The sequence below is a fragment of the Microcaecilia unicolor genome, chromosome 2 (assembly GCF_901765095.1).
Source record: "Microcaecilia unicolor chromosome 2, aMicUni1.1, whole genome shotgun sequence".
NCBI lineage: Eukaryota > Metazoa > Chordata > Amphibia > Gymnophiona > Siphonopidae > Microcaecilia > Microcaecilia unicolor.
In genome coordinates, this window is record NC_044032.1 from 394203586 (window position 1) to 394228838 (window position 25253).

General features: G+C 47.0%; 1 protein-coding gene across 5 annotated transcripts in view; it reads right to left on the reverse strand.

The window, feature by feature from the left end:
• Positions 1-25253, reverse strand: part of WDFY3 (WD repeat and FYVE domain containing 3) — a 655707-nt gene that overhangs the window by 127992 nt on the left and 502462 nt on the right. For 4 of the 5 annotated variants that reach the window (XM_030190597.1, XM_030190593.1, XM_030190594.1 and 1 more), the window contains 3 exons: positions 22404-22466; positions 12323-12491; positions 5109-5272 (listed from right to left, as the gene is read on the reverse strand). In XM_030190597.1, coding sequence (XP_030046457.1) covers positions 5109-5272; positions 12323-12491; positions 22404-22466 — 396 coding nt within the window. The remainder of the gene's footprint in view (positions 1-5108; positions 5273-12322; positions 12492-22403; positions 22467-25253) is intronic. The other variant, XM_030190598.1, reaches the window with a different exon arrangement.

A 25253-nucleotide genomic window follows, 5' to 3' on the forward strand; every position in this document is an offset into this window, starting at 1 on the left:
CTTCCCTCCGCCAGGGCCTTAAAAACGGGTCGTGGCTGGGTCTTCCAGCACGACAATGACCCAAAACATACAGCCAAGGCAACAAAGGAGTGGCTCAGGAAGAAGCACATTAGGGTCATGGAGTGGCCTAGCCAGTCACCAGACCTTAATCCCATTGAAAACTTATGGAGGGAGCTGAAGCTGCGAGTTGCCAAGCGACAGCCCAGAACTCTTAATGATTTAGAGATGATCTGCAAAGAGGAGTGGACCAAAATTCCTCCTGACATGTGTGCAAACCTCATCATCAACTACAGAAGACGTCTGACCGCTGTGCTTGCCAACAAGGGTTTTGCCACCAAGTATTAGGTCTTGTTTGCCAGAGGGATCAAATACTTATTTCCCTCTGCAGAATGCAAATAAATTCATATACTTTCCACAATGTGATTTCCGGATTTAATTTGTGATGTGCTATCTCTCACTGTTACCAATAACCTACCCTTCAATTATGGGCTGCTCATGTCTTTGTCAGTGGGCAAACTTACAAAATCAGCAAGGGATCAAATACTTATTTCCCCCACTGTATATCCACCACCAGAAATTCTCAGTACAGAAACTTCTCAAATAACCATGTTTTTAGAGACTTTCTAAATCGCAAAAGACTAGCTGAGAATCTAATAATAATACAGCCTAACTCCTGTAAAAGAGAATGAAGACTGAAACATCCTTTTATATCTAACAGCTTTAAGAGAAGGCAGACGTAGTGCCAAACTATTTCCCAGTCGCATAGTAACATCGTAAGGAAAGGTTAAGAGTGATGACACATATCTTGCTGCAAGACCATGTAATGTCTTGAATATAATAGTGCAGACTTTAAACTATAACCTAACTTGAACTGGAAGCCAATGTGCTCATCAATAGCAGGGTAACCTTTATCAAACTTTTTTGCAGAGTAAATCAGTCGAACTGCTACATTCTTTAAGGTCTGTAATATTTTTCAAGATCAATTGCGAACAGCCTACAAAAAGTACATTACAATAATCGAGTTGACTCAAGACCAAAGCCTGAACAACTGGTCTAAATTGCAAGGACTGAAAACACCAGGTGCCTTTGAAAGTGAAAAAACATTTCTTAGTGAGTTGAGCCACATGATTTTCAAAAGATAAATATATATCCAATATACACCCAATATCTTGCCAAACCACAGGGTAGCCCTGCATAAAGTGTATTCCTGTTAAATAAGTCCAATTCATGGCACATCGTAGCCAACCTCCTGACTGACCTTAGCATCAGAGCAACCTTAGTTTGCAGCTTGCTCCAGGGAGAGAGAGAATGAGCTGCGGCTGCTTAACTGAGACAGAGTACTGCAGTGACCCTCGGAGTAACTGGCTGTGTGAGGGTACAGAAGCTCTCTCTCTCTCTTGATCTTTGGACTACAACTCCACAGCCAAATGAAATGGGGAGCAAACTGGCTACAGATGTCTATAATGCATTTGATCCACGGGGGCCAGGGAAGCTTGGCCATTAAGTTGTTGATAATATTAGATAGTCTTAAACCGAATTTGGAGGGTGAAATAGGGCAAGATATAATTGATACTGCTGGCTATCGACACCGAGAAGCATTCAATTGCATTAATTGGGAGGTTATATTTCAGACCCTGTTCAAAATGGTGATAAGGAGGAACTTCCATCAGGTATATAAGAGCAATGTATACAGATCCCTGGACAAAGGTGTGAGTAAACAAGGGGTATTGGAAGATTTTTTTGTTACATAGAAAGATGAGGCAGGGATGCTCCCCTCTCACCCTTCTTAGATCCTTTGGTGGAGCTGATCTGGCAACAGCACGATGTACGGGGCATAAAAGGAGGCTCAATGTGGCTTACATAGTACCGGACGGCCTTTGCAGGCTCCGGTGTGAACAAATACAAGGTGTTGTCGTGGTAAGATAAAGTTCATGTGGTACAACCACATTAGGGAATCATAGAACGGAAGAGTTGTGTTATGTCCATTGCGTGCTTTAGTTTGGTCGTGTTGCTGAGATTGGGCATTTAAGTCGGGTTAAGGTATGCCTTCTTAAACAGGTTAGTTTTTAGTGATTTGCGGAAGTTTAGGTGGTCGTACGTCGTTTTCAAGGCTTTAGGTAATGCGTTCCACAGTTGTGTGCTTATGTAGGAAAAACTAGATGCGTAAGTTGATTTGTATTTAAGTCCTTTGCAGCTTGGGTAGTGCAGATTTGGATAAGTCCGTGTTGATTCGGATGTATTTCTAATTGGTAAGTCGATCAAGTCTGTCATATAACTCGGGGCTTCTCTGTAGATGATTTTGTGGACCATGGTGCAGATTTTGAAGGTGATGCATTCTTTGATTGGGAGCCAATGTAGTATATTTATTTATTTATTTATGGCATTTATATCCCACAATATTCCCGTCCAAGGGCAGGCTCAATGTGGCGTACAATAGTTATTAAAACAAACAATAGTACAAAGTACAGTATACAAGGTCACAAGAGAGAAAGAGGGAAAGAGAAATAACTGAGGAGGGAAAGGGAGAGAGGAGGGGTGATAATTTTTCACTGAGAAAGTCGTGGATCAGAAGGATGTGGCGCCAGACGGGCTCATAGCATATGCTCTGCCAAAAAGGAAGGTCTTGAGTCGCTTCTTGAAGGTCGGGCGATACGGAGTGAATTTAACCTCTCGAGGCAGCCCGTTCCACAATTGAGTGCTGGGATAAAAGAAAGAGGAAGCATAGATGGTCTTATATTTGAGGCCACTAAAAGCTGGGTAGTGGAGATCGAGGTACGAGCGAGCTGACCTTTGGGAGTTCCTGGGCGGCAGGTTAATAAGAGTGTCCATGTAGGCAGGGGCTTCTCCATAGATGATTTTGTGCACCAATGCTCAGATCTTGAAAGTGATGCGGTCCTTCACAGGAAGCCAGTGCAACCTTTTACGCAATGGTCTCGAACTTTCAAATCTCGATTTGCCGAAAATGAGTCAAGCTGCTGTATTCTGATCAGTTTGCAATTTTTTTAGGAGCATGTTTGTGCATCCCCCGTAGATACTGTTGCAGTAATCAAACGGCTTATAACTAGAGACTGGACTAGGCTGCGGAATGAAGGGGTGGGATAAGATGAATATATCTTGGCTAGGTAGAATAGCCAGTGGGAAGAAGAATTGTCTTCCTGGAATGCTTTATTATTTTATATCACTTCTGACTGAGAAATGTTGAAAGGGATACAGTAGAGAATTGTTGGAAGCAACAGGTTCCAAGTATAGAATGATACTATGCAGCAGTGTAAATTCTGACTGTATGGTAGTGGCAGGGGCAAAGTAAGAATAAACACTGAGTCAGGTTACAGCAGGAAAACAAATGGGAGAGATCCCTTGAGAGGATTTTGTGTGGCTTCCACAGATGGAGGAACATATGACTGGGATAACAAACCCATGCATTAGGCGGACTGAAAATATTGGCACAAGAACGAGACGGATTTGAAGGAGGGGCCGTTAATCCTTTGATGCCCATTTGCTAAAATAAAAGGTTTGTGCTGGGTGGCATATACATGTAGTTCAGGGAATGGAAGGTAAAAGTCCTATCCAAGGTAAAGCAGATCCACACAGCAGAGGGGCTGTTGAGAAGTTCTGAAGAAATTTGGGAGCAAATCTGGCCTCATGGAAAGAGACTATTTTTACAATAAACAGGTGCGGCAATAGATAGAACAGGAAAGAGAGAGTAAAGGGTCATTGTCATAGCATGTTGCTAAGTCACCAGAAGGAGAAGGCTTAAATACATTAAGTGCTTGAGAGAAAGATATAGAATACCAATTAATAGATCAAAACTGGGAAGGACTACATACAGTGATAGGGAAACTTAGTTAACTGCAGAAAAATTATTATAAGGTTTAATGCAGAATGTACTTGACACCAAATAGGATTAGCAAATGGGGAGTGGGAAGGAGGGAGGGGAGAAAGTTGGTGGCAGTGTAGGTACAAGGGAAGTTTCTACCACATAGTGGAAATGACCAAAATTGCAAATGGTATGGGAACTGATAGCAATGGGAAGTTTGTTGATGGGAGCACAAAGGGGGGATTTGGATAAATATTTAGCCTATGGAATAGGAAATAAGGGCGGGACCAGAGGAACAGCTGAAACAGAAGCGAAAGCAAAGGCAGTCTGAAGCGGCGTCCGTGCGTGCTCCACTTCACTGTTGCTGGCGGAGCAGGAGGTAAAACGTTTTAAACAGCAGCTGGCACTTACGAAGGGCTGGGGCACCCGCACACGTCCTGCTTGCACTTGGAGGCCACAGAGAGAGAGAGAGGGAGGCGTTGGGTGGCAGAAATCCAAGGGGGGGGGGGGCAAGGAACTCGGACGGGAGTGCGGCCGTCGGACTGGAGAAGGCCCGTGGAACTCGGACGGACGGGAGTGGAAGGAGGGAGGGAGGTAGGGGGTCATGGAACTCGGGGTGGGGGGATTGTTTACTCACCTCCGGTGGCTGCTCCTGGGTTCCCTTCCCTCTCACTTCCCATTGGTCCGCCCTGTGACATCATCCCCGGAGCGGACCAATGGGAACTGTGTTACGAACCCAGGCATCCAGACGGAGGTGCAAATTATTATATAAGAAGATGATATTAAATTGCCATGGTAAAATTCAACAAACATTTCAATTGGAGAAAAGGGTTTTAAACTCAGTGAGTTGCTTTGTTAAACAGATAAAACAGCTTAGTTGTGAATGTACTCTGAAAATACACATTATAGTGAGAAGTGGAATTTCATTTTATTCACAGATTATTCATGCGGAGGATTCATAGCAGCCTTCTCTCGTAAGTTATAACTCTAGTTCCCTCCAGAGATAGAGGGGTAGACACGGACTATTAGGTCCACCTACTCTGTACCTGCCACAGGTCTTTGTCTATCTGTGGTCTTCCTGGGGTGGCCACTGATGCACCCTCAGAATATGAGATATTATGTTGGCAAAAAATGTAGCAAACATTAGTATGTTTAAAAGCTTAACCTTCCTCAAACTTGACTCAGCTGTGACCTCAATATATACAAACTGAGTCCAGGTTTACTATACTGGTCTGTGCAGTGCTACCAAAAATCCACAAGACCAGCCCAAAAGATGATGTATTTATCACACCTTTTCTCCTTCCTCCAGCAGTCGCAGTAAGGTTGTGCTGTCAGTCTTTTCTTCTTCTTCTATGGAATTACCCTCAGACCCTTGGTCCTGTAGTTGCTCCTGGCTGTCCTCATCTCCCCCATCAGGTGCTGAGCGAGAGCGCTTCAGGGGCGGCTTCACAAGACCTGCACATGTGTAGCACAGACTGATCACGACAAAATCAATCACAGACCTCCTCATTTGGCACAGAACTGACAAACTGACGAGAGAGAACTAAATCAACTTGGCACAGCTCTGTGACAGAAGCAACAATGAAAATATCCTCAAAGAATTCTGCCATAAGCTTTTAAAATCCAACCTGCAGTAGTAGTATGTAAAGTGTAGGTAGGGCATTAACAGACCTTAAGAATGTTCACAACATAATTTTTCAGTCCTTGTCTTTCACGACATAAGCAGTTTTGAGCCTTGAATATTTATAAACCTCTTAGAGAAACCAGTCTATCACAAATGCTTTGACCTAATCCTAACATGTAAATTTTCATTCTTTTGCATTCAAGGATTCATCCTCACTTGCCAATACAAAAATGAAGGACTATAAATCCTAGAATGCCTGGAGCAGAGAAACCAGGTTGGCTGAAAGTGTTCCTATGTGGACTGGGAGTTACAGTAGTTGACGTTTATGCATGTATACTTTGCTCTTCTCAATCTCCTCATTAGATCATCTCAATATCCTAACTGCACCATAATACAACTCTTGCCAGAAATTCTGTTCTGGTTATGTAATAGTGATGTATCTATTTTCAGGTTTCCTTCTTTTTCATGTTCTTTCTTGGCACGGTTGTACAATATCTTACTCACAGAAAAAACATGTCTGTTCCCCCAAAGCACTAAAATGACAAGGTACCAGAAAGCATAAACTTTCTGCACTACTATTTCCATGCTGGAGAAAGCGAATGCTACATACCTGTAGAAGGTATTCTCCGAGGACAGCAGGCTGATTGTTCTCACTGATGGGTGACGTCCACGGCAGCCCCTCCAATCGGAAACTTCACTAGCAAAGTCCTTTGCTAGCCCTCGCGCGCCCGCGCGCACCGCGCATGCGCGGCCGTCTTCCCGCCCGAAACCGGCTCGAGCCGGCCAGTCCAGTATGTAGCAAGACAATACACTTCAAGGGAAGACACAACTCCAAAGGGGAGGCGGGCGGGTTTGTGAGAACAATCAGCCTGCTGTCCTCGGAGAATACCTTCTACAGGTATGTAGCATTCGCTTTCTCCGAGGACAAGCAGGCTGCTTGTTCTCACTGATGGGGTATCCCTAGCCCCCAGGCTCACTCAAAACAACAACATTGGTCAATTGGGCCTCGCAACGGCGAGGACATAACTGAGATTGACCTAAAAAATTTACCAACTAACTGAGAGTGTAGCCTGGAACAGAACAAACAGGGCCCTCGGGGGGTGGAGTTGGATCCTAAAGCCCAAACAGGTTCTGAAGAACTGACTGCCCGAACCGACTGTCACGTCGGGTATCCTGCTGCAGGCAGTAATGAGATGTGAATGTGTGGACAGATGACCACGTCGCAGCTTTGCAAATTTCCTCCATGGTGGCTGACTTCAAGTGGGCTACCGACGCTGCCATGGCTCTAACATTATGAGCCGTGACATGACCCTCAAGAGCCAGCCCAGCCTGGGCGTAAGTGAAGGAAATGCAATCTGCTAGCCAATTGGATATGGTGCGTTTCCCTACAGCCACTCCCCTCTTGTTGGGATCAAAAGAAACAAACAATTGGGCGGACTGTCTGTGGGGCTGTGTCCGCTCCAGATAGAAGGCCAATGCTCTCTTGCAGTCCAATGTGTGCAGCTGACGTTCAGCAGGGCAGGAATGAGGACGGGGAAAGAATGTTGGCAAGACAATTGACTGGTTCAGATGGAACTCCGACACAACCTTTGGCAGAAACTTAGGGTGAGTGCGGAGGACTACTCTGTTGTGATGAAATTTGGTGTAAGGGGCCTGGGCTACCAGGGCCTGAAGCTCACTGACTCTACGAGCCGAGGTAACTGCCACCAAGAAAATGACCTTCCAGGTCAAGTACTTCGGATGGCAGGAATTCAGTGGCTCGAAAGGAGGTTTCATCAGCTGGGTGAGAACGACATTGAGATCCCATGACACTGTAGGAGGCTTGACAGGGGGCTTTGACAAAAGCAAACCTCTCATGAAGCGAACAACTAAAGGCTGTCCTGAGATCGGCTTACCTTCCACTTGGTAATGGTATGCACTGATTGCACTAAGGTGAACCCTTACGGAGTTGGTCTTCAGACCAGACTCAGACAAGTGGAGAAGGTATTCAAGCAGGGTCTGTGTAGGACAAGAGCGAGGATCTAGGGCCTTGCTGTCACACCAGACGGCAAACCTCCTCCAATGAAAGAAGTAACTTCTCTTAGTGGAGTCTTTCCTGGAAGCAAGCAAGATGCGGGAGACACCCTCTGGCAGACCCAAAGAGGCAAAGTCTACGCCCTCAACATCCAGGCCGTGAGAGCCAGGGACTGGAGGTTGGGATGCAGAAGAGCCCCTTCGTCCTGCGTGATGAGGGTCGGAAAACACTCCAATCTCCACGGTTCTTCGGAGGATAACTCCAGAAGAAGAGGGAACCAGATCTGACGCGGCCAAAAGGGAGCAATCAGAATCATGGTGCCTCGGTCTTGCTTGAGTTTCAACAAAGTCTTCCCCACCAGAGGAATGGGAGGATAAGCATACAGCAGACCTTCCCCCCAATCCAGGAGGAAGGCATCCGACGCCAGTCTGCCGTGGGCCTGAAGCCTGGAACAGAACTGAGGGACCTTGTGGTTCACTTGAGATGCGAAGAGATCCACCAGGGGGGTGCCCCACGCCTGGAAGATCTGTCGCACCACACGGGAATTGAGCGACCACTCGTGAGGTTGCATAATCCTGCTCAACCTGTCGGCCAGACTGTTGTTTACGCCTGCCAGATATGTGGCTTGGAGCACCATGCCTTGACGGCGAGCCCAGAGCCACATGCTGACGGCTTCCTGACACAGGGGGCGAGATCCGGTGCCCCCCTGCTTGTTGACATAGTACATGGCAACCTGATTGTCTGTCTGAATTTGGATAATTTGGTGGGACAGCCGATCTCTGAAAGCCTTCAGAGCGTTCCAGATCGCTCGCAACTCCAGAAGATTGATCTGTAGATCGCTTTCTTGGAGGGACCACCTTCCTTGGGTGTGAAGCCCATCGACATGAGCTCCCCATCCCAGGAGAGACGCATCCGTGGTCAGCACTTTTTGAGGCTGAGGAATTTGGAAGGGACGTCCCAGAGTCAAATTGGAGCAAATCGTCCACCAATACAGGGATTCGAGAAAACTCGTGGACAGGTGGATCACGTCCTCTAGACCCCCGGCGGCCTGATACCACTGGGAGGCTAGGGTCCATTGAGCAGATCTCATGTGAAGGCGGGCCATGGGAGTCACATGAACTGTGGAAGCCATGTGGCCCAGCAATCTCAACATCTGCCGAGCTGTGATCTGCTGGGACGCTCGCACCCGCGAGACGAGGGACAACAAGTTGTTGGCCCTCGCCTCTGGGAGATAGGCGCGAGCCGTCCGAGAATCCAGCAGGGCTCCGATGAATTCGAGTTTCTGCACTGGGAGAAGATGGGACTTTGGGTAATTTATCACAAACCCCAGTAGCTCCAGGAGGCGAATAGTCATCTGCATGGACTGCAGGGCTCCTGCCTCGGATGTGTTCTTCACCAGCCAATCGTCGAGATATGGGAACACGTGCACCCCCAGCCTGCGAAGCGCCGCTGCTACCACAGCTAGGCACTTTGTGAACACCCTGGGCGCAGAGGCGAGCCCAAAGGGTAGCACACAGTACTGGAAGTGGCGTGCGCCCAGCTGAAATCGCAGATACTGTCTGTGAGCTGGCAGTATCGGGATGTGTGTGTAGGCATCCTTCAAGTCCAGAGAGCATAGCCAATCGTTTTGCTGAATCATGGGGAGAAGGGTGCCCAGGGAAAGCATCCTGAACTTTTCTTTTACGAGATATTTGTTCAGGGCCCTTAGGTCTAGGATGGGACGCATCCCCCCTGTTTTCTTTTCCACAAGGAAGTACCTGGAATAGAACCCCAGCCCTTCTTGCCCGGATGGCACGGGCTCGACCGCATTGGCGCTGAGAAGGGCGGAGAGTTCCTCTGCAAGTACCTGCTTGTGCTGGAAGCTGTAGGACTGAGCTCCCGGTGGACAATTTGGAGGTTGTGAGGCCAAATTGAGGGTGTATCCTTGCCGGACTATTTGGAGAACCCACTGATCGGAGGTTATGAGAGGCCACCTTTGGTGAAAAGCTTTCAACCTCCCTCCGACAGGCAGGTCGCCCGGCACTGACACTTGGATGTCGGCTATGCTCTGCTGGAGCCAGTCAAAAGCTCGCCCCTTGCTTTTGCTGGGGAGCCGCGGGGCCTTGCTGATTCGCACGCTGCTGACGAGAGCGAGCGCGCTGGGGCTTAGCCTGGGCCGCAGGCTGTCGGGAAGGAGGATTGTACCTACGCTTGCCAGAAGTATAGGGAACAGTCTTCCTTCCCCCGAAAAATCGTCTACCTGTAGAGGTAGAAGCTGAAGGCTGCCGGCGGGCGAACTTGTCGAATGCGGTGTCCCGCTGGTGGAGAGACTCTACCACCTGCTCGACTTTTTCGCCAAAAATGTTATCCGCACGGCAAGGCGAGTCCGCAATCCGCTGCTGGATTCTATTCTCCAGGTCGGCGGCACGCAGCCATGAGAGCCTGCGCATCACCACACCTTGAGCAGCGGCCCTGGACGCAACATCAAAAGTGTCATAAACTCCTCTGGCCAGGAATTTTCTGCACGCCTTCAGCTGCCTGACCACCTCCTGAAAAGGCTTGGCTTGCTCAGGGGGAAGAGCATCAACCAAGCCCGCCAACTGCCGCACATTATTCCGCATGTGTATGCTCGTGTAGAGCTGGTAAGACTGGATCTTGGACACGAGCATAGAGGAATGGTAGGCCTTCCTCCCAAAGGAGTCTAAGGTTCTAGCGTCCTTGCCCGGGGGCGCCGAAGCATGTTCCCTAGAACTCTTAGCCTTCTTTAGGGCCAAATCCACAACTCCAGAGTCATGAGGCAACTGAGTGCGCATCAGCTCTGGGTCCCCATGGATCCGGTACTGGGACTCGATCTTCTTGGGAATGTGGGGATTAGTTAATGGCTTGGTCCAGTTCGCAAGCAATGTCTTCTTCAGGACATGGTGCAAGGGAACAGTGGACGCTTCCTTAGGTGGAGAAGGATAGTCCAGGAGCTCAAACATTTCAGCCCTGGGCTCGTCCTCCACAACCACCGGGAAGGGGATGGCCGTAGACATCTCCCGGACAAAGGAGGCAAAAGACAGACTCTCGGGAGGAGAAAGCTGTCTCTCAGGAGAGGGAGTGGGATCAGACGGAAGACCCTCAGACTCCTCGTCAGAGAAATATCTGGGATCTTCCTCTTCCTCCCACGAGGCCTCACCCTCGGTGTCAGACACAAGTTCACGGACCTGTGTCTGCAACCTCGCCCTGCTCGACTCCGTGGAACCCCGTCCACGATGGGGGCGTCGAGAGGTAGACTCCCTCGCCCGCATCGGCGAAGCTCCCTCCGCCGACGTAGTCGGGGAGCCTTCCTGGGAGGTGGCCGCGGTCGGTACCGCACGCGGTACCGACGTCGGGGACCTCAACCTGGGCGATGGGCCAGCCGGCGCCACGCTCGACGGTACCGGTGGCGCAAGCACCGCCGGTACCGGAGGGGTAGGGCGCAACAGCTCTCCCAGAATCTCTGGGAGAACGGCCCGGAGGCTCTCGTTTAGAGCGGCTGCAGAGAAAGGCTGAGAGGTCGATGCAGGCGTCGACGTCAGTACCTGTTCCGGGCGTGGAGGCTGTTCCGGGCTGTCCAGAGCGGAGCGCATCGACACCTCCTGAACAGAGGGTGAGCGGTCCTCTCGGTGCCGATGCCTGCTGGGTGCCGAATCCCTCGGAGACCCAGAGCTCTCGGTGCCGACACGGGGAGGAGACCGGTGTCGATGCTTCTTCGATTTCTTCCGAAGCATGTCACCGGAGCTCCCCGGCACCGACGAGGAGGACGTCGAATCCATCCGTCGCTTCCTCGGGGCCGAGACTGAAGAAGGTCGATCTCGGGGGGGCTGTACCGCAGGAGCCCTCAGGGTAGGCGGAGACCCACCCGAGGGCTCACCGCCACCAGCAGGGGAATGGACAGCCCTCACCTGCACTCCACCCGATGCACCACCGTCCGACGACATCAGCAGACGAGGTCCTGGTACCACCGACGTCGATGCAGCTATCCGATGTCTCGGCGCCGATGCAGAGGCCCGATGCCTCGATGCACTCGATGCAGGGGCGGCCGAGGAAGAAGGTCTGGACGCTGACGACGTCGATGCACTCGAAGATCCCGGTGCCGATGCCGACGAAGAGCCCGAGAACAACACGTTCCACTGGGCTAGTCTCGCTACCTGAGTCCGCCTTTGAAGCAGGGAACACAGACTGCAGTTCTGAGGGCGGTGCTCGGCCCCCAGACACTGAAGACACGACGAGTGTCGATCAGTGAGCGAGATAACCCGGGCGCACTGGGTGCACTTCTTGAAGCCGCTGGAAGGCTTCGATGTCATGGGCGGAAAAATCACGCCGGCGAAATCAAAAGCCGAAATGGCGAAATTTGAAGCACCAAATTTAGAGGGAGAAAAAATCTCGACCGAGGCCGAAAAGAGGCCTACCCCGACGACGAAAGAAAACTTACCGGGGCAAAAAAGCTGGAAGTACGGGGAGGATTTACACGAAACCCGGCGGGGGGTTTCCGGAGCACTTCCCGACTAGGACAAAGCTTTCCCGAAGGAAAAAAAACACGTTCAAAACAAATTGGACGCGCGAGGTCGACTTTCCGGGGCTCGACACGGCGAAAACACGACCGTACCGAGTGCGGACAAAAGAAGACTGGCCGGCTCGAGCCGGTTTCGGCCGGGAAGACGGCCGCGCATGCGCGGTGCGCGCGGGCGCGCGAGGGCTAGCAAAGGACTTTGCTAGTGAAGTTTCCGATTGGAGGGGCTGCCGTGGACGTCACCCATCAGTGAGAACAAGCAGCCTGCTTGTCCTCGGAGAATACTATATACATTATTTGCAAAAGAAAGGTCAGTTTGAATGTGGATTATTCTACAACAGAAATCATACCAACCTTTGACTCTAGCTATTGTATCTTCGCCGTGCTCCAGTTCTTGGTGAGCAGTTTCTCCTTCTGAGCTCTCCTGAATGGTATGTTGGAAGACTGCAGGGTTTATAGATGCCAAGCGCATGTAGTACTCTTTACTGTCATAGCTTATAGCCCTTCGATAGCGGGCAGGTTTCTTGTAACATAATAAAGGGGAAAAAAAAAACAAGCAAAATGTTTAAAATAAAGTTTTACTTTATTTCCTGAAATCAGGCTTTAGTTGAAGTTTGTCGAATGTGAGCACTTAGCCTTCCAAAGTTCCATAGAAACCTATGGAACTTTGGAAGGCTAAGTGCTTTGAAAATATGCCTCTATGTGTACATGAGATGATCACTGCTACAAGTTCTGGCTGGGAAGGGGTATCTTCATTTAATCTTAAATGTGCACAGAAAATTTAATTGCCCTTTTATTTAAATCAAAAAGTGATCTGCAGACAATCAAACTAGCTCATGTGACTATACTTGAATTAGTGAAAGTGAACAAGGCCTGTCAGGAGAATATATGTTAGCTCATACACACCAGGTAGATTTAGTGTAAAACTAAGATGCCATTTTAATCTCTCACTAAAATGCCCTGAAGTGAAGGAACTTTAGAAAGAGATGAGTGAAACAAAATAAGAGGTTCGTATCCTCCCACCCCCAACAAAGCACTAGATTTACTGAAGTGTATTACTGCATTATCAGATCTGAACACACATTAATGCATATTATCTACTGCAAAACCCATTTTATGCAATGGGACCCTATTTACTAAAAATGCAACATTAATGGTTTAATAGTAGCAGTAATGTGATAGCGCCCTTTAGTAAATCTAGCCTATGGGGGCTATTTTAGAAGCAGCTCCATGTTTAATAGTGGTATTTATTCATGCATGCTGCATACGTGTATAAATGGAGATTTTAATATGGAGATCCACACCGTGTAGAGATTTAATGGGGGCCTGCTGGGGGCATGATTCTGACTGCACCTTGGGAGGGACAAAAATATACACAGATTCCCCATTTTACAAAAGAAATATATGTTTACGGGAAAAATGTTCTCATCAGGTTTCACACCAGCTCAAAAACATGAACATCTTTTTAAAAAAGTGCAGCCAAGGCTTTAGACAAGGAATTAAGGGAGTAAATTTCCTTAATCAATTGTTCATTTCCAAAATGAAGAAAAAATACCCGTGACCTCACTAACCCTTGTTTACTAAGCTGCACTAGCAGCTTTGAATGGGCTGGGTCAGCATTGCCGCATGGCTTAGTAAATCGGGTGTAAATTGTTGCCACATACATGTCTGTTTGTAAAATGAAAAATCAGATTTAAAATAGTCCAAATAATAATATTTTTAACTCAGCAGGGAAAACCAAACACACGATTTTAACAGCCCAATGCCTAAAGATGTCTTCACGCACTTTTATAAAGAAATGTGGGCAAAGTCCCAATTAAGTCATGTAGACGCCTTGGCAGCAACTCTTTTCATACAAGGACGTAGCCCTGTGGCTCGCCAATATCATCGTCAGCCTCTATATATCATGGATTGTTTATAATTTTTTCACCATTTATTAGCTTATAAAAAACATATTTTAAATTGGTTTGATAAATGTATTCATAAAAGTTATCTTACGAAGCTATAACCGAACTCGCGCCATGTGCCATGTTTCTTTCTAAAAGTGTGTGAAGACATCTTTAAGCATTGGGTTGTTAAAATTGTGAATTTGTAAAATGAGACAGCTACATGTGGAAGCGATGCCATTTCCATGCAGAAGTGCCAATTATTCCACATGGAAGCTACTGGGTTCATGCTGCTCATTTTCTCTAAGTGTATATTTGTAAAATAGCTGCTCCTGTTGTGCATACTGGCTAATACATATGCACTCCACATTTGGCAGTGCCTTTTGCACAATGGTGCCAGAATTGAGCACATCTCAACCTGGACATCTAAATTCTGATCTCAACATTCTACATAAAACAGTCCTTTATAAGTTGCTTACTAACAGCAGTGAACTATCATAGACAATGCTAACAATGTACTACTATTCAGTCAGTCACATATGCCTGGCAGGTACATTGCAGGCTCCAAAACCTTCCGCTCTGACATAAATGGAGAGATTCCTCTCTTCTTTCTCAAAAGAATGATCTCATCTCTTTCTGCAGCTTCCGTCTCATACAGTGCTAAATTTCTCCTTCCACTTTTCCCTCAACAGAAATCCTAATGCAAGCAAAGATAGTTTAAGCATATTGTCCATCAGGTTTATTCTTATTCTGGGTATGAGTCAGAATAGGTTTTAGTGTCCTAAAGTGCTATGCCATTTATTACTAAAGAACACATGTTCGACTCCACACCTGCACTTTTCAAGGGTTGGCAGTGATGGTCACGCGATAGCTGACAATATCTGGGAAGCAAAGACCAGAAGAAGAGAAAGAGAGCAATATGCCAGTTCAGTGACTATACAAATGCATGTTTTGTCCAGTGGAAGGACTGGATTCAGTAGGACCCATCCCTGGTTATAGAGTCAAACGTTAGAGACTAGCTACTCTAAGAAACAGCTGCCAGGCTAGTTTTATTAACTTTTGCCTAGAGCACATAGTTCTTCCCTTTCTTCTAAAAAACAGCAATAGTGCACATTAATTTCATTAGAATGCCTTAAAAAATTTTAGTGTGACCAAATTGATTTACCGTGCATTAGCCTTAGAATTAAAGCGCACAAAATAAATTTGCATGTTAAAAAAATTCTAATGCATGATAAAGATTTTAAATATGAATGTGTGAAGCAAAGTAAAATAAAGTCCAAAAATTGGGAAAAAAGGCCAAACCAATCACTAATGAACAGAAAATTTTTTCCTGTACACTTCCCTACAGGCAGCACATGAATCAAGCTGCTACATCCATACCCTTGAACTAAAACTGTATAGTTGGGTATGTTACACATTATAAGAATCCCAATGGACCAATACTGGATGGATCCATGGGCGTAGCCACGAGTGGGCCTGGGCCCACCCAGTTTGGGCTGTGGTGCACCTTTAACATCACAGGCATGGAGGGAAAGCAGGCTGGGCTCTCGCTGTCCTGCATCTACCTCCCTTAAGTGTCGCTGTTGCATGAACGGATTCTCCAATAGAAGCAGCGATTCCCACAAGCTGCCTGTCACTGTCAGAAGCCTCCTTTCTATCACGTCCCGCCACCCTCTGTCACAACATCCTGTTCATGACAGTGCCTGCGGGACGTGGCAGAAAGGAGGCTTCCGGCTTAGCGTGTCAGACAGCGTTTAGGAATCGCTGCTGCAGACCTGTTCAAGTAACAGCAATGCTTAAAGGGAGGGAGATGTAGGACCACGGGAGCCCAGCCTGCTCCCCTCCATACTGCCACTGCCGGAGACCCGTTGATAGAAGGAGAGATGCTGCACGGGGACAGGGAGTGATAGAAAGAGAATTGCTGGACATGGGATGGGATGGGAGAATTGTTGGAAATAAGAGTGGAGGAATGGAGGAGAGGAAGAGATGCTGCATGGATGGTGAGGGATGTGAGAGATGGAGAAATGTTGGATGTAAGGGTGAGAGGGGAGGGAGAGATACTTAATGGAGGGTGAGAGGGGTGAGACAGGTAAAAATGTTGGACACAGGGGTGAGAGGCTGCGGGGAGGGTGAGAGAGGGAGAAATGTTGAACATAAGGGTGAGGGAGAGATGCTGCATGGAGGGTGATAGAGGGAGAATTGTTGGACATGGGATGGGAGAATTGTTGGACATAAGGGTGGAGGGGAAGGTGAGAGGGAGAAATGTTGGACATAAGGGTGGAGGGATGGGGGAGGTGGTGCATGGGGGAGAGAGGCAGAAATGTTGGACAAGGTAGTGGACAGGAGCAAGGGAGAAAATGCTGCATGGGAGAGGGGGAAGAGAGATTTTGGGCACACGGAAAGAGAGAGATTGTGGACAACTGGAGAGAGGGAGAGATTTTGGACATGGGGGTAAATGAGAGGTGGAGAGGGGAGAAAGAGGGAGATATTGGATCCAGGAGCAGAAGAGAGTGATGGAGAGATGCCGGACAGTGGAAGTGAGGGAAGAGAGGAGAAATTATGGTGTGAGCAGGAGGGAAGACAAAAAGGACAGGGAGATATCAGGCTACGAGAGAGGAGAAAAGGGAGCAGCTGCTGGGCTAGAAGGATGGAGAGGATGGTGAAACCATGTGGGAGAGGCCAGGAGGGGGTGGCAAGGAAATAAAGGACAGTGATTACAGAGAGTAGAAATATGGTAATGGGGATTAGATTAAAGATGGAAGAGAATGGAGGGCTGGGGAAGGTTTGAGATGGGAATGGGAGAGGGTTAGAGAAGATGGAAATTTGATAGGTGGCTGAAAAGTAAAAAGGAGGAGAAGCATGACAGAGGGTGAAATTTGAGTTGACAAAGAGCAAAGAAAAAATATAGAGAGGAAAAGGAACAAACAGAGGAGGTGTAGTGAGGGAATAGACAGGAGAGAGGAGAAAAGACTTATGGGCAGCAGCCGCTTGAAGGAGAATTAGCAGACAACACAGACAGGAAAGAAGAAAAGAGAAACCAGAGTCAATAAAATGTCTAAACTACAAAGGTAGAAAAGAGAATTTTATTTTGAATGCTTTAAATAGAATTTGTTAGCTTTGGGAAATGTGCACAGTAAATGTCTTTGCATTGTGTTTCGTAGAAAAGGAAAAAGGGGGGCAGACTCAAGAAAAATGTCAGGAAGTATTTTTTCACAGAGAGAGTAGTGGATGCTTGGAATGCCCTCCAGCGGGAGGTGGTGGAAATGAAAACGGTAAAAGAATTCAAGCACGCGTGGGATAAACATAAAGGAATCCTGTTCAGAAGGAATGGATCCTAAGGAGCTTAGCCGAGATTGGGTGTCAGAGCCGGTGGCGGGAGGCAGGGTTAGTGCTGGGCAGACTTACACGGTCTGTGCCAGAGCCGGTGGTGGGAGGCGGGACTGGTGGTTGGGAGGCGGGGATAGTGCTGGGCAGACTTACACAGTCTGTGCCCTGAAAAGGACAGGTACAAATCAAGGTAAGGTATACACAAAAAGTAGCACATATGAGTTTATCTTGTTGGGCAGACTGGATGGACCATGCAGGTCTTTTTCTGCCGTCATCTACTATGTTAAATACATTTCTGTTTTTCCAGTGTTGCTGTACATGCCAAGTTTAACTTCTTGGGGTTTCCAGCTCAATTTTTGTCTAAATACTTTTACTTCTAATTTGTGACCCCTTGTTCTGTATTTTGTGAGGGTCTGTTGATGTGTTGATCAAGTCTCTACAGTTCTGTAATCTGCATTCTCACATAAGTGGTCACTGTTTTGTTGTCTTTTAAAAAAAAAGTTTGTTGCAGAATTGCATTTTTATGTAAAAGATAAAATCAGACACTGAATGCAAATGATAATTGGAGAGCTTCGGGTGTGCACTATAAGAGATCCAATAGTTCATTTATGAGCCATATATGATGCCTCGTCGTCTTTAAAAATTAAACAAAAATTACATATGTTGATGCAGTAAGTTGATTCATAGTGTGGTTAGTAAGCATTTTGATATTACCACCACACAGTGTGCACTGCAGTCCTGTACCTTTTGTGGTGTGATAGTAATGGCAGGTCGGGAAATTGGAGGGGAGGCAGAAAGGAAAGGGGTTCAGGGAGGGGGGGGGGGGTCCTGCTTTATTTTCTGACCTGGGCTCTAACAACGGCTAACATCGGTCCTGACTCTTGCTGTATAGCTGGTGGGGATCCCCAAGCATCCCCAGCTGTATTCATCCAAAGATGGTCCTAAAAAACAACAAGGCAAACTATCTGCAAAATCCAATATGGAAAAAGAAGCCAGCAGATCAATATAACATCAGAAAGATTTTATTGAAGATACCGCATGTAAACAAATTGCCCGACACAGGCCATGTTTCGCCCACCAAGGGCTGCGTCAGGGGCTAATTTGAAACCTTCTGAAAGGACTTCAAACGGAGGCTATACTGACTGTGACTCTTAACACAACGCAAGCAGATGCACTGCTGTCAAACCAGGTTTGACAGCAGTGCATCTCCTTGTGTTGTGTTAAGAGTCACAGTCAGTATAGCCTCCGTTTCAAGTCATTTTAGGCATCTGCTGTATGCGCTGTTTTTTTCCAATCTATTATACACCACAAGTTTTCCGTTTTTAGAGTTGCTCCTTTCAGAAGGTTTCAAATTAGCCCCTGACGTAGCCCTTGGTGGGCGAAACACGGCCTGTGTCGGGCAATTTGTTTACATGCGGTATCATCAATAAAATCTTTCTGATGTTATATTGATCTGCTGGCTTCTTTTTCCATATTGGATTTTGCAGATCGTTTGCCTTGTTGTTTTTTGACCCCATCTTTGGATGAATACAGCTGGGGATGCTGCTACTACTACTACTATTTAGCATTTCTATAGCGCTACAAGGCGTACGCAGCTCTGCACAAACATAGAAGAAAGATAGTCCCTGCTCAAAGAGCTTACAATCTAATAGACAAAAAATAAAGTAAGCAAATCAAATCAATTAACGTGAACGGGAAGGAAGAGAGGAGGGTAGGTGGAGGCGAGTGGTTACGAGTCAAAAGCAATGTTAAAGAGGTGGGCTTTCAGTCTAGATTTAAAGGTGGCCAAGGATGGGGCAAGACGTAGGGGCTCAGGAAGTTTATTCCAGGCGTAGGGTGCAGCAAGACGTCTGGAGTTGGCAGTAGTGGAGAAGGGAACAGATAAGAAGGATTTATCCATGGAGCGGAGTGCACGGGAAGGGGTGTAGGGAAGGACGAGTGTGGAGAGATACTGGGGAGCAGCAGAGTGAGTACATTTATAGGTTAGTAGAAGAAGTTTGAACAGGATGCGAAAACGGATAGGGAGCCAGTGAAGGGTCTTGAGGAGAGGGGTAGTATGAGTAAAGCGACCCTGGCGGAAGACGAGACGGGCAGCAGAGTTTTGAACCGACTGGAGAGGGGAGAGGTGAATAAGTGGGAGGCCAGCAAGAAGCAGATTGCAATAGTCTAAACGAGAGGTGACAAGGGTATGGATGAGGGTTTTGGTAGAGTGCTCGGAAAGAAAGGGGCGGATTTTACGCATGTTGTAAAGAAAGAAACGACAGGTCTTGGCAATCTGCTGGATATGAGCAGAGAAGGAGAGAGAAGAGTCAAAGATGACCCCAAGGTTTCGAGCTGAGGAGACAGGGAGAATGAGACAGCCATCAACAGAAATAGAAAACGGGGGGAGCAGGGAGGTGGGTTTGGGGGGGGGGGGGGGGGGGGGAAATGAGAAGCTCGGTTTTGGTCATATTTAATTTCAGGTGTCGTTGAGACATCCAGACAGCAATGTCAGACAAGCACGCTGAAACTTTGGTTTGGATGCAAGGTGAGATATCAGGGGTAAAAGGTAGATTTGGGAGTCAACAGCATAGAGATGGTAGGAAAAGCCATGGGATGAGATTAATGAACCAAGGGAAGAAGTGTAGATAGAAAAGAGGAGGGGACCAAGAACAGAACCCTGAGGTACACCGACAGGCAGAGGGATAGAAGTAGAAGAGGATCCACCAGAGTGAACACTAAAGGTGCGGAGGGAGAGGTAGGAAGAGAACCAGGAAAGGACAGAGCCCTGGAATCCAAGTGAGAACAGGGTATCGAGAAGTATGCTGTGATTGACAGTGTCAAAAGCAGCGGAAAGATCAAGAAGAATGAGGATAGAATATTGACCTCTGGATTTAGCCAGTAATAGGTCATTGGAGACTTTAGTAAGCGCAGTTTCGGTTGAGTGGAGAGGGCGAAAACCAGATTGTAGTGGGTCAAGAATAGCATGTGAGGAGAGAAAATCAAGGCAGCGGCGGTGAACAGCACGCTCAAGTAGTTTGGAGAGAAAAGGAAGGAGGGAGATGGGTCGGTAATTAGAGGGACAAGTAGGGTCGAGTGAAGGCTTCTTAAGGAGAGGTGTGACCACAGCATGTTTAAAGGCAGCAGGGACAGTCGCAGTGGAAAGTGAGAGGTTGAGAATGTGACAGATAAAAGGAATAAGAGCAGAAGAGATGGCATTAAGAAGGTGGGTGGGAATGGGATCAGAGGAACAGGTGGTACCCTTTGAGGAAGAAAGGAGACGTGTAGTTTCCTCAATAGTAACTTCAGGAAAGGAGGAAAGGGAATGAGGGGAAGGAGAGAGAGGGGAACGGACTAGTGGAGGGAGAGGTGGTGAGGTAGAGAAAGCAAGGTTTATCTTTTGAACCTTGTTGTGAAAGAATTCAGCAAGGGTCTAAGGAGATAATGAAGGGGGAGTTGGGGGAGGGGGCACCTTGAGGAGAGAGTTCAATGTGGTGAAGAGAAGTCGAGGATTAGAGCCAAGAGAGTTGGGTCAGTTGGATATAATAATCCTGTTTGGCACGTAAAAGAGCAGATTGGAAGGAGGTCAGCATGAACTTAAGAAATCAGCAAGGGCCCGAGATTTCCGCCAGAGGCATTCGGCGGAGCGGGTACAGGAACGTAGGTAGCGGATATTAGAAGTCAGCCAAGGTTGGGGTTTTGTACGCCTTACAGGGCGGGTCATCAAAGGTGCAAGAGTGTCTAAGGCAGAGGATAGAGTATTGTTGTAAGAAGAAACAGCCTCGTTGACAGATGTGGATGGTGCCACAGTAGAGAGGAGGTTTGAAACATGGGAGGATAGAGATGAAGGGTCAATATCGTGAAGATTCCTAGATAAATTAGATAAGATAGGACGGGACTGGGAGGGAGGAGATTTAAGTGTGAAAGTTATAAGATGGTGATCAGAGGAGGGAAGATCAGAGGCAAGGAAACTAGAGGGTGAACAGTTGGAGGAGAAGATGAGATCAAGACAGTGACCATTTTGATGAGTGGGGGAGGTGGAGCATAGTTGGAGATTAAAGGAGGATGTTAAAGCGAGTAACTTGGAAATATAAGAGTTGGAAGGATCATTAGCAGGAATATTAAAGTCACCAAGGATGAGAGAGGGGGAGGAAGGATCATGGAAGAAGGCAAGCCAGGTGTCAAAGTCACTGAGAAAGGATGAAAGGGACATCAGGGGGACGATAAATGACCGCTATTCGAAGAGGCAGAGGAGAGAAAAGGCGGATAGAGTGGACTTCAAAGGAGGAAAAACAGTGAGATTGAGGTGGAAGAAGGGGTTGAAATCTGGAGGAGGGAGAGAGAAGTAGTCCAACACCGCCCCCACGGCCAGCAGGGCGAGGAGTATGTGAAAATAGATAACTGCCATGGCACAGGGCTGCGACTGAAGCAGAGTCATCAGGGCTTGGGGATCCCCACCAGCTATACAGCAAGAGTCAGGACCGATGTTAGCCATGTTAGAGCCCAGGTCAGAAAATAAAGGAGGCTTCTTTTTTCATCCAAAGATGGCCAGAACTCCCTTCTCCCAAGCTCTGTAGTCAATGACAGTATCCCTTGAGCCAACGAGAACTGAACGTGCTTGGGGTGCCGGCATCAGTGGCTTAGGGACGTTGTTGCTGCTGCCTGCCAAGCTTGGTAAAAGGTAATTCTGGCCATCTTCAGACAAAGTGCAATTTACATTTCGAGGTGGGGAAGAGGGCAGGCCAGGCAGAGAAAGGTTTGTGCCCGTCCACGTTGGGCTTAGGCCCACCCAAAATTGGAAGTCTGGCTATGCCACTGGATAGATCTAAAGACTGATGATCACAAACTTTAGAAAATGCTCCAGTTCATTAAAAAAAAAAAAAAAGACCACCTTTATCAGAAGTCACTGAACAGGTTCCATTACTCTGTTAGATTACAGATCAAGCTGTTGTACCTCATGGTGAGAGCAAAGAGCCTGCAGCCCAAGTCAGCCCTATTAGTGTGCAATGTGGAAAGCACAGGTATGCAGAGCTGACCAAGCACAGAGAAGGCACAACCTCTCCCCTACTGCCCCTCTCCCTCCAGCTACCAGCGACGCACACATAGCAAACCCCAAAAGCTTGCCATAAAGAAACCTAATTCAAATCATTAGTCATGCATAGAGAGGTTTGCAGTTTTGCAACTGGATGTATGTTTTCTGAAGCAGCTTGCTTTTTACAAATCATTATTATTATTTCTTTTACCTTCTGACTGGACGTCATATCAACATCGCCGGGTGCCTCAGGCTGTATGCTTGAGATGTTAGACTAGAAATAGGGCATTAAGTGTAAAAATGTATCAGCAAAACAAAAAGGTAATAAATAAATAAATGTATATATAACCACTTAACGGAAAGAACACAAAGTTTCAACTAGCTGGTGCCATCAAGACCTGCAGTCATTAGACTGTTGAGAGCTACCCTTTTCAGAAGAGTAGTTCCTGGACCCTTTGAATTACATTAAATGCATCTGTGAGCTAAAATGTCCTTTTGTTTGCACAGAAGTAGTACTAGCTACACTTTTCACATTATCAGCTTGCCTAGTCTTTTGTCTCTGTCGCTGTTTATTTTGTTATTCCACTTCTATGTCTCTTTTCATTTTTTTCTCTTTTTCCCTGTTATGGAAGTAAAGATGTATATTTGGTTGTGTGACTGCCAGAGAGCTAACATAAAAAAATAAAAACTGGCCCCAAAGTTCATTCTTCAGTTGTTAATACTTTGCATATATCAGTGTGACAGCAGCAACACCAATGAGACGTATAGCAAGCTTAAATTCACAAACAACTGAAGAGGAACAGTTGTCAAAGGTGTTAACATTTAATACTGTTGCAAGAATCAAGCAAAAATCACAACACAAAACCACTCGAGTTTAAGAATCTTATTTGTTTGAAAAGAACCAAACAAACGAAAACAAAAAAACCTGTCAACAGCCATGGAATAAATTTTATTTAACCAAGTGTGCACTGTGTATGATTAATCTCCTCATGATGCAAACCACACATCTGTAAGGCAAACACACAACATCTATGTGACAAACATGTCCATGCCTTCTGCTAGCTTCCCACTGCCTGTGGTCCAAGATAGCAGAAAGGGTGTCTTAGCAGCAGAAATCTGCAAATCACCATCCTATTAGTGACTGAGGATACCAAAGACAGACAGTGATCTAAGGAGGGTCTCCATAAGGGTCATGGTTCAAACACTGTCCAGGATTGGTCAAGTCTGTTTCAGAAAGGAGAGGCGGTAGCTTAGAGAAGTGGCAGGAAATAAAAGAAATTGAAAACATAGGAACAAAGGAAGGAGAAGGAGAAAGAGAAAACAGGCCGAAAACAGCATGTTGGTGAAAGGGGTCAGGACCAGATCTGAGAGGAGACGTTATTAAAAATAAAAATGAAAATGAGGAAAAACGACAAATTAGGTCATACTTGCTAATTTTCTTTCCTGTAGTCCTTCCACATTTGTCCAGATGCTTAGCTTACACGTTCCTATCAGCTGATGGAGTCTCCTCTGTTTCACGCCCCCTCCCACTTCCCCCAACATGCGAGAGAGATGCGCCGATTAATATGAAAGGAACAGACCATTTTAGGGAGAAAGGAGGGAACAAAGCAAAGCACAATCTTCTCTTCCGAAAAGACCAAGAAGGGCTCTCTGCACAATAGGTCCTGAAGCTGAGCAGATAGTCACAGAAAAATCAACTTCAAGGTTACATTCTTCAATGTAATATTCCTCAATGGTTCAAAGGGTGACTGGACAAAGACCAACAACACAAGATTTAAAGTCCCAAGGCAGGACTATCTTCAACTCCCTCAGAAACTGAACCACATCCAGATGAGAGGAGAAGGCTTTGCCCCAAACCAAACTAACACGCTAATGCCGTCACTTGAACTTTAAGGGAAACTATCACCAAACCCCTGCCAAAACATTCTGCAGAAACTCCAGCATCTGCAGTATGAATGCCTGAAGTGGAACCATCCTGGCACCATCACACCATCCTTCAAAAATGCAACAGACTCTGATCTAGTCTAATGAGGCTGAAACCTTCCTTGATTTCAACACAGCAGAGATTACCTCAGAGAATCCTCTTTTAAGCAACTATTCCTTTTCAAAAGCAAGAGCAAGACAATATGGAGCACGATCTGACATCCACGCTGTCCTCTGTCATAACAGATCTTCCAACACATGCAGCTTCAAAAGGCTTTTCACTGTGAGAGGCATCAGAGCCTCGTACCAGGGTCCTCTAGGCCAATTCGAGGCCACTAGCACCACCAAACGTGTTCTATCCTTTGAATGACTTGACCCAGCAATGGCCATGGTGGAAACCCACATAGCAGACCGATGAATGGCTACGGTTGAACCAGCGCATTCATTCTCCCTGACTGTGGGTCTCTTTGCAACTGCAATACCTGGGAACCTTGACATTGGCTGCAGAGACCATCAAATCTACTGCTAGCTACCCCCAACATTCCACTATCCTCGCAAAAGTGTCTGGCCCCAGACTCCACCTGACTGGATTCACAAGATTCCTGCTCAGAAAGTCAGCTTGAACATTTTCTGCTCCAGCTTCATGTGCTGTGGATAGGTCCAACAGTGACTCTCCTCTCATATCATCATGACTGCTGCTTCCATTGCTACCTGATGACTCTTCACACTGATCTGTTGATTGATGTAAGCCATCACTGTCACATTGTCGGACAGCACATTAACTGCTGTGCCCCGAATTAGTGGCTGGAAGGCTAGGAGTGCCAGGCACATCACTCTCATCTTTCATTTGTTTATGGACCACACAGTCTCTTCTTCCTGACCAAAGGTCCTAAGTCGTTTGTCCCGAAGTGCTCTCAAACCCTTGAGCCTGATGTCTGCCATTACCACTGTCCACACCAAAGGTTCCAGAATCATGCCTTTGGCCTGGCTGGAGATCTGAAGTCACCATGCTAGGCTCTTCCTGGCCTCCTCAAGGAGGGGAAGCCTCACATCCAATTCTTGAACCTGTGGGGAATCACAGCAACAGAAAGACTCCTGAAGGGTCACATATATACTCTGGCCCGTTTAAATATTGCCA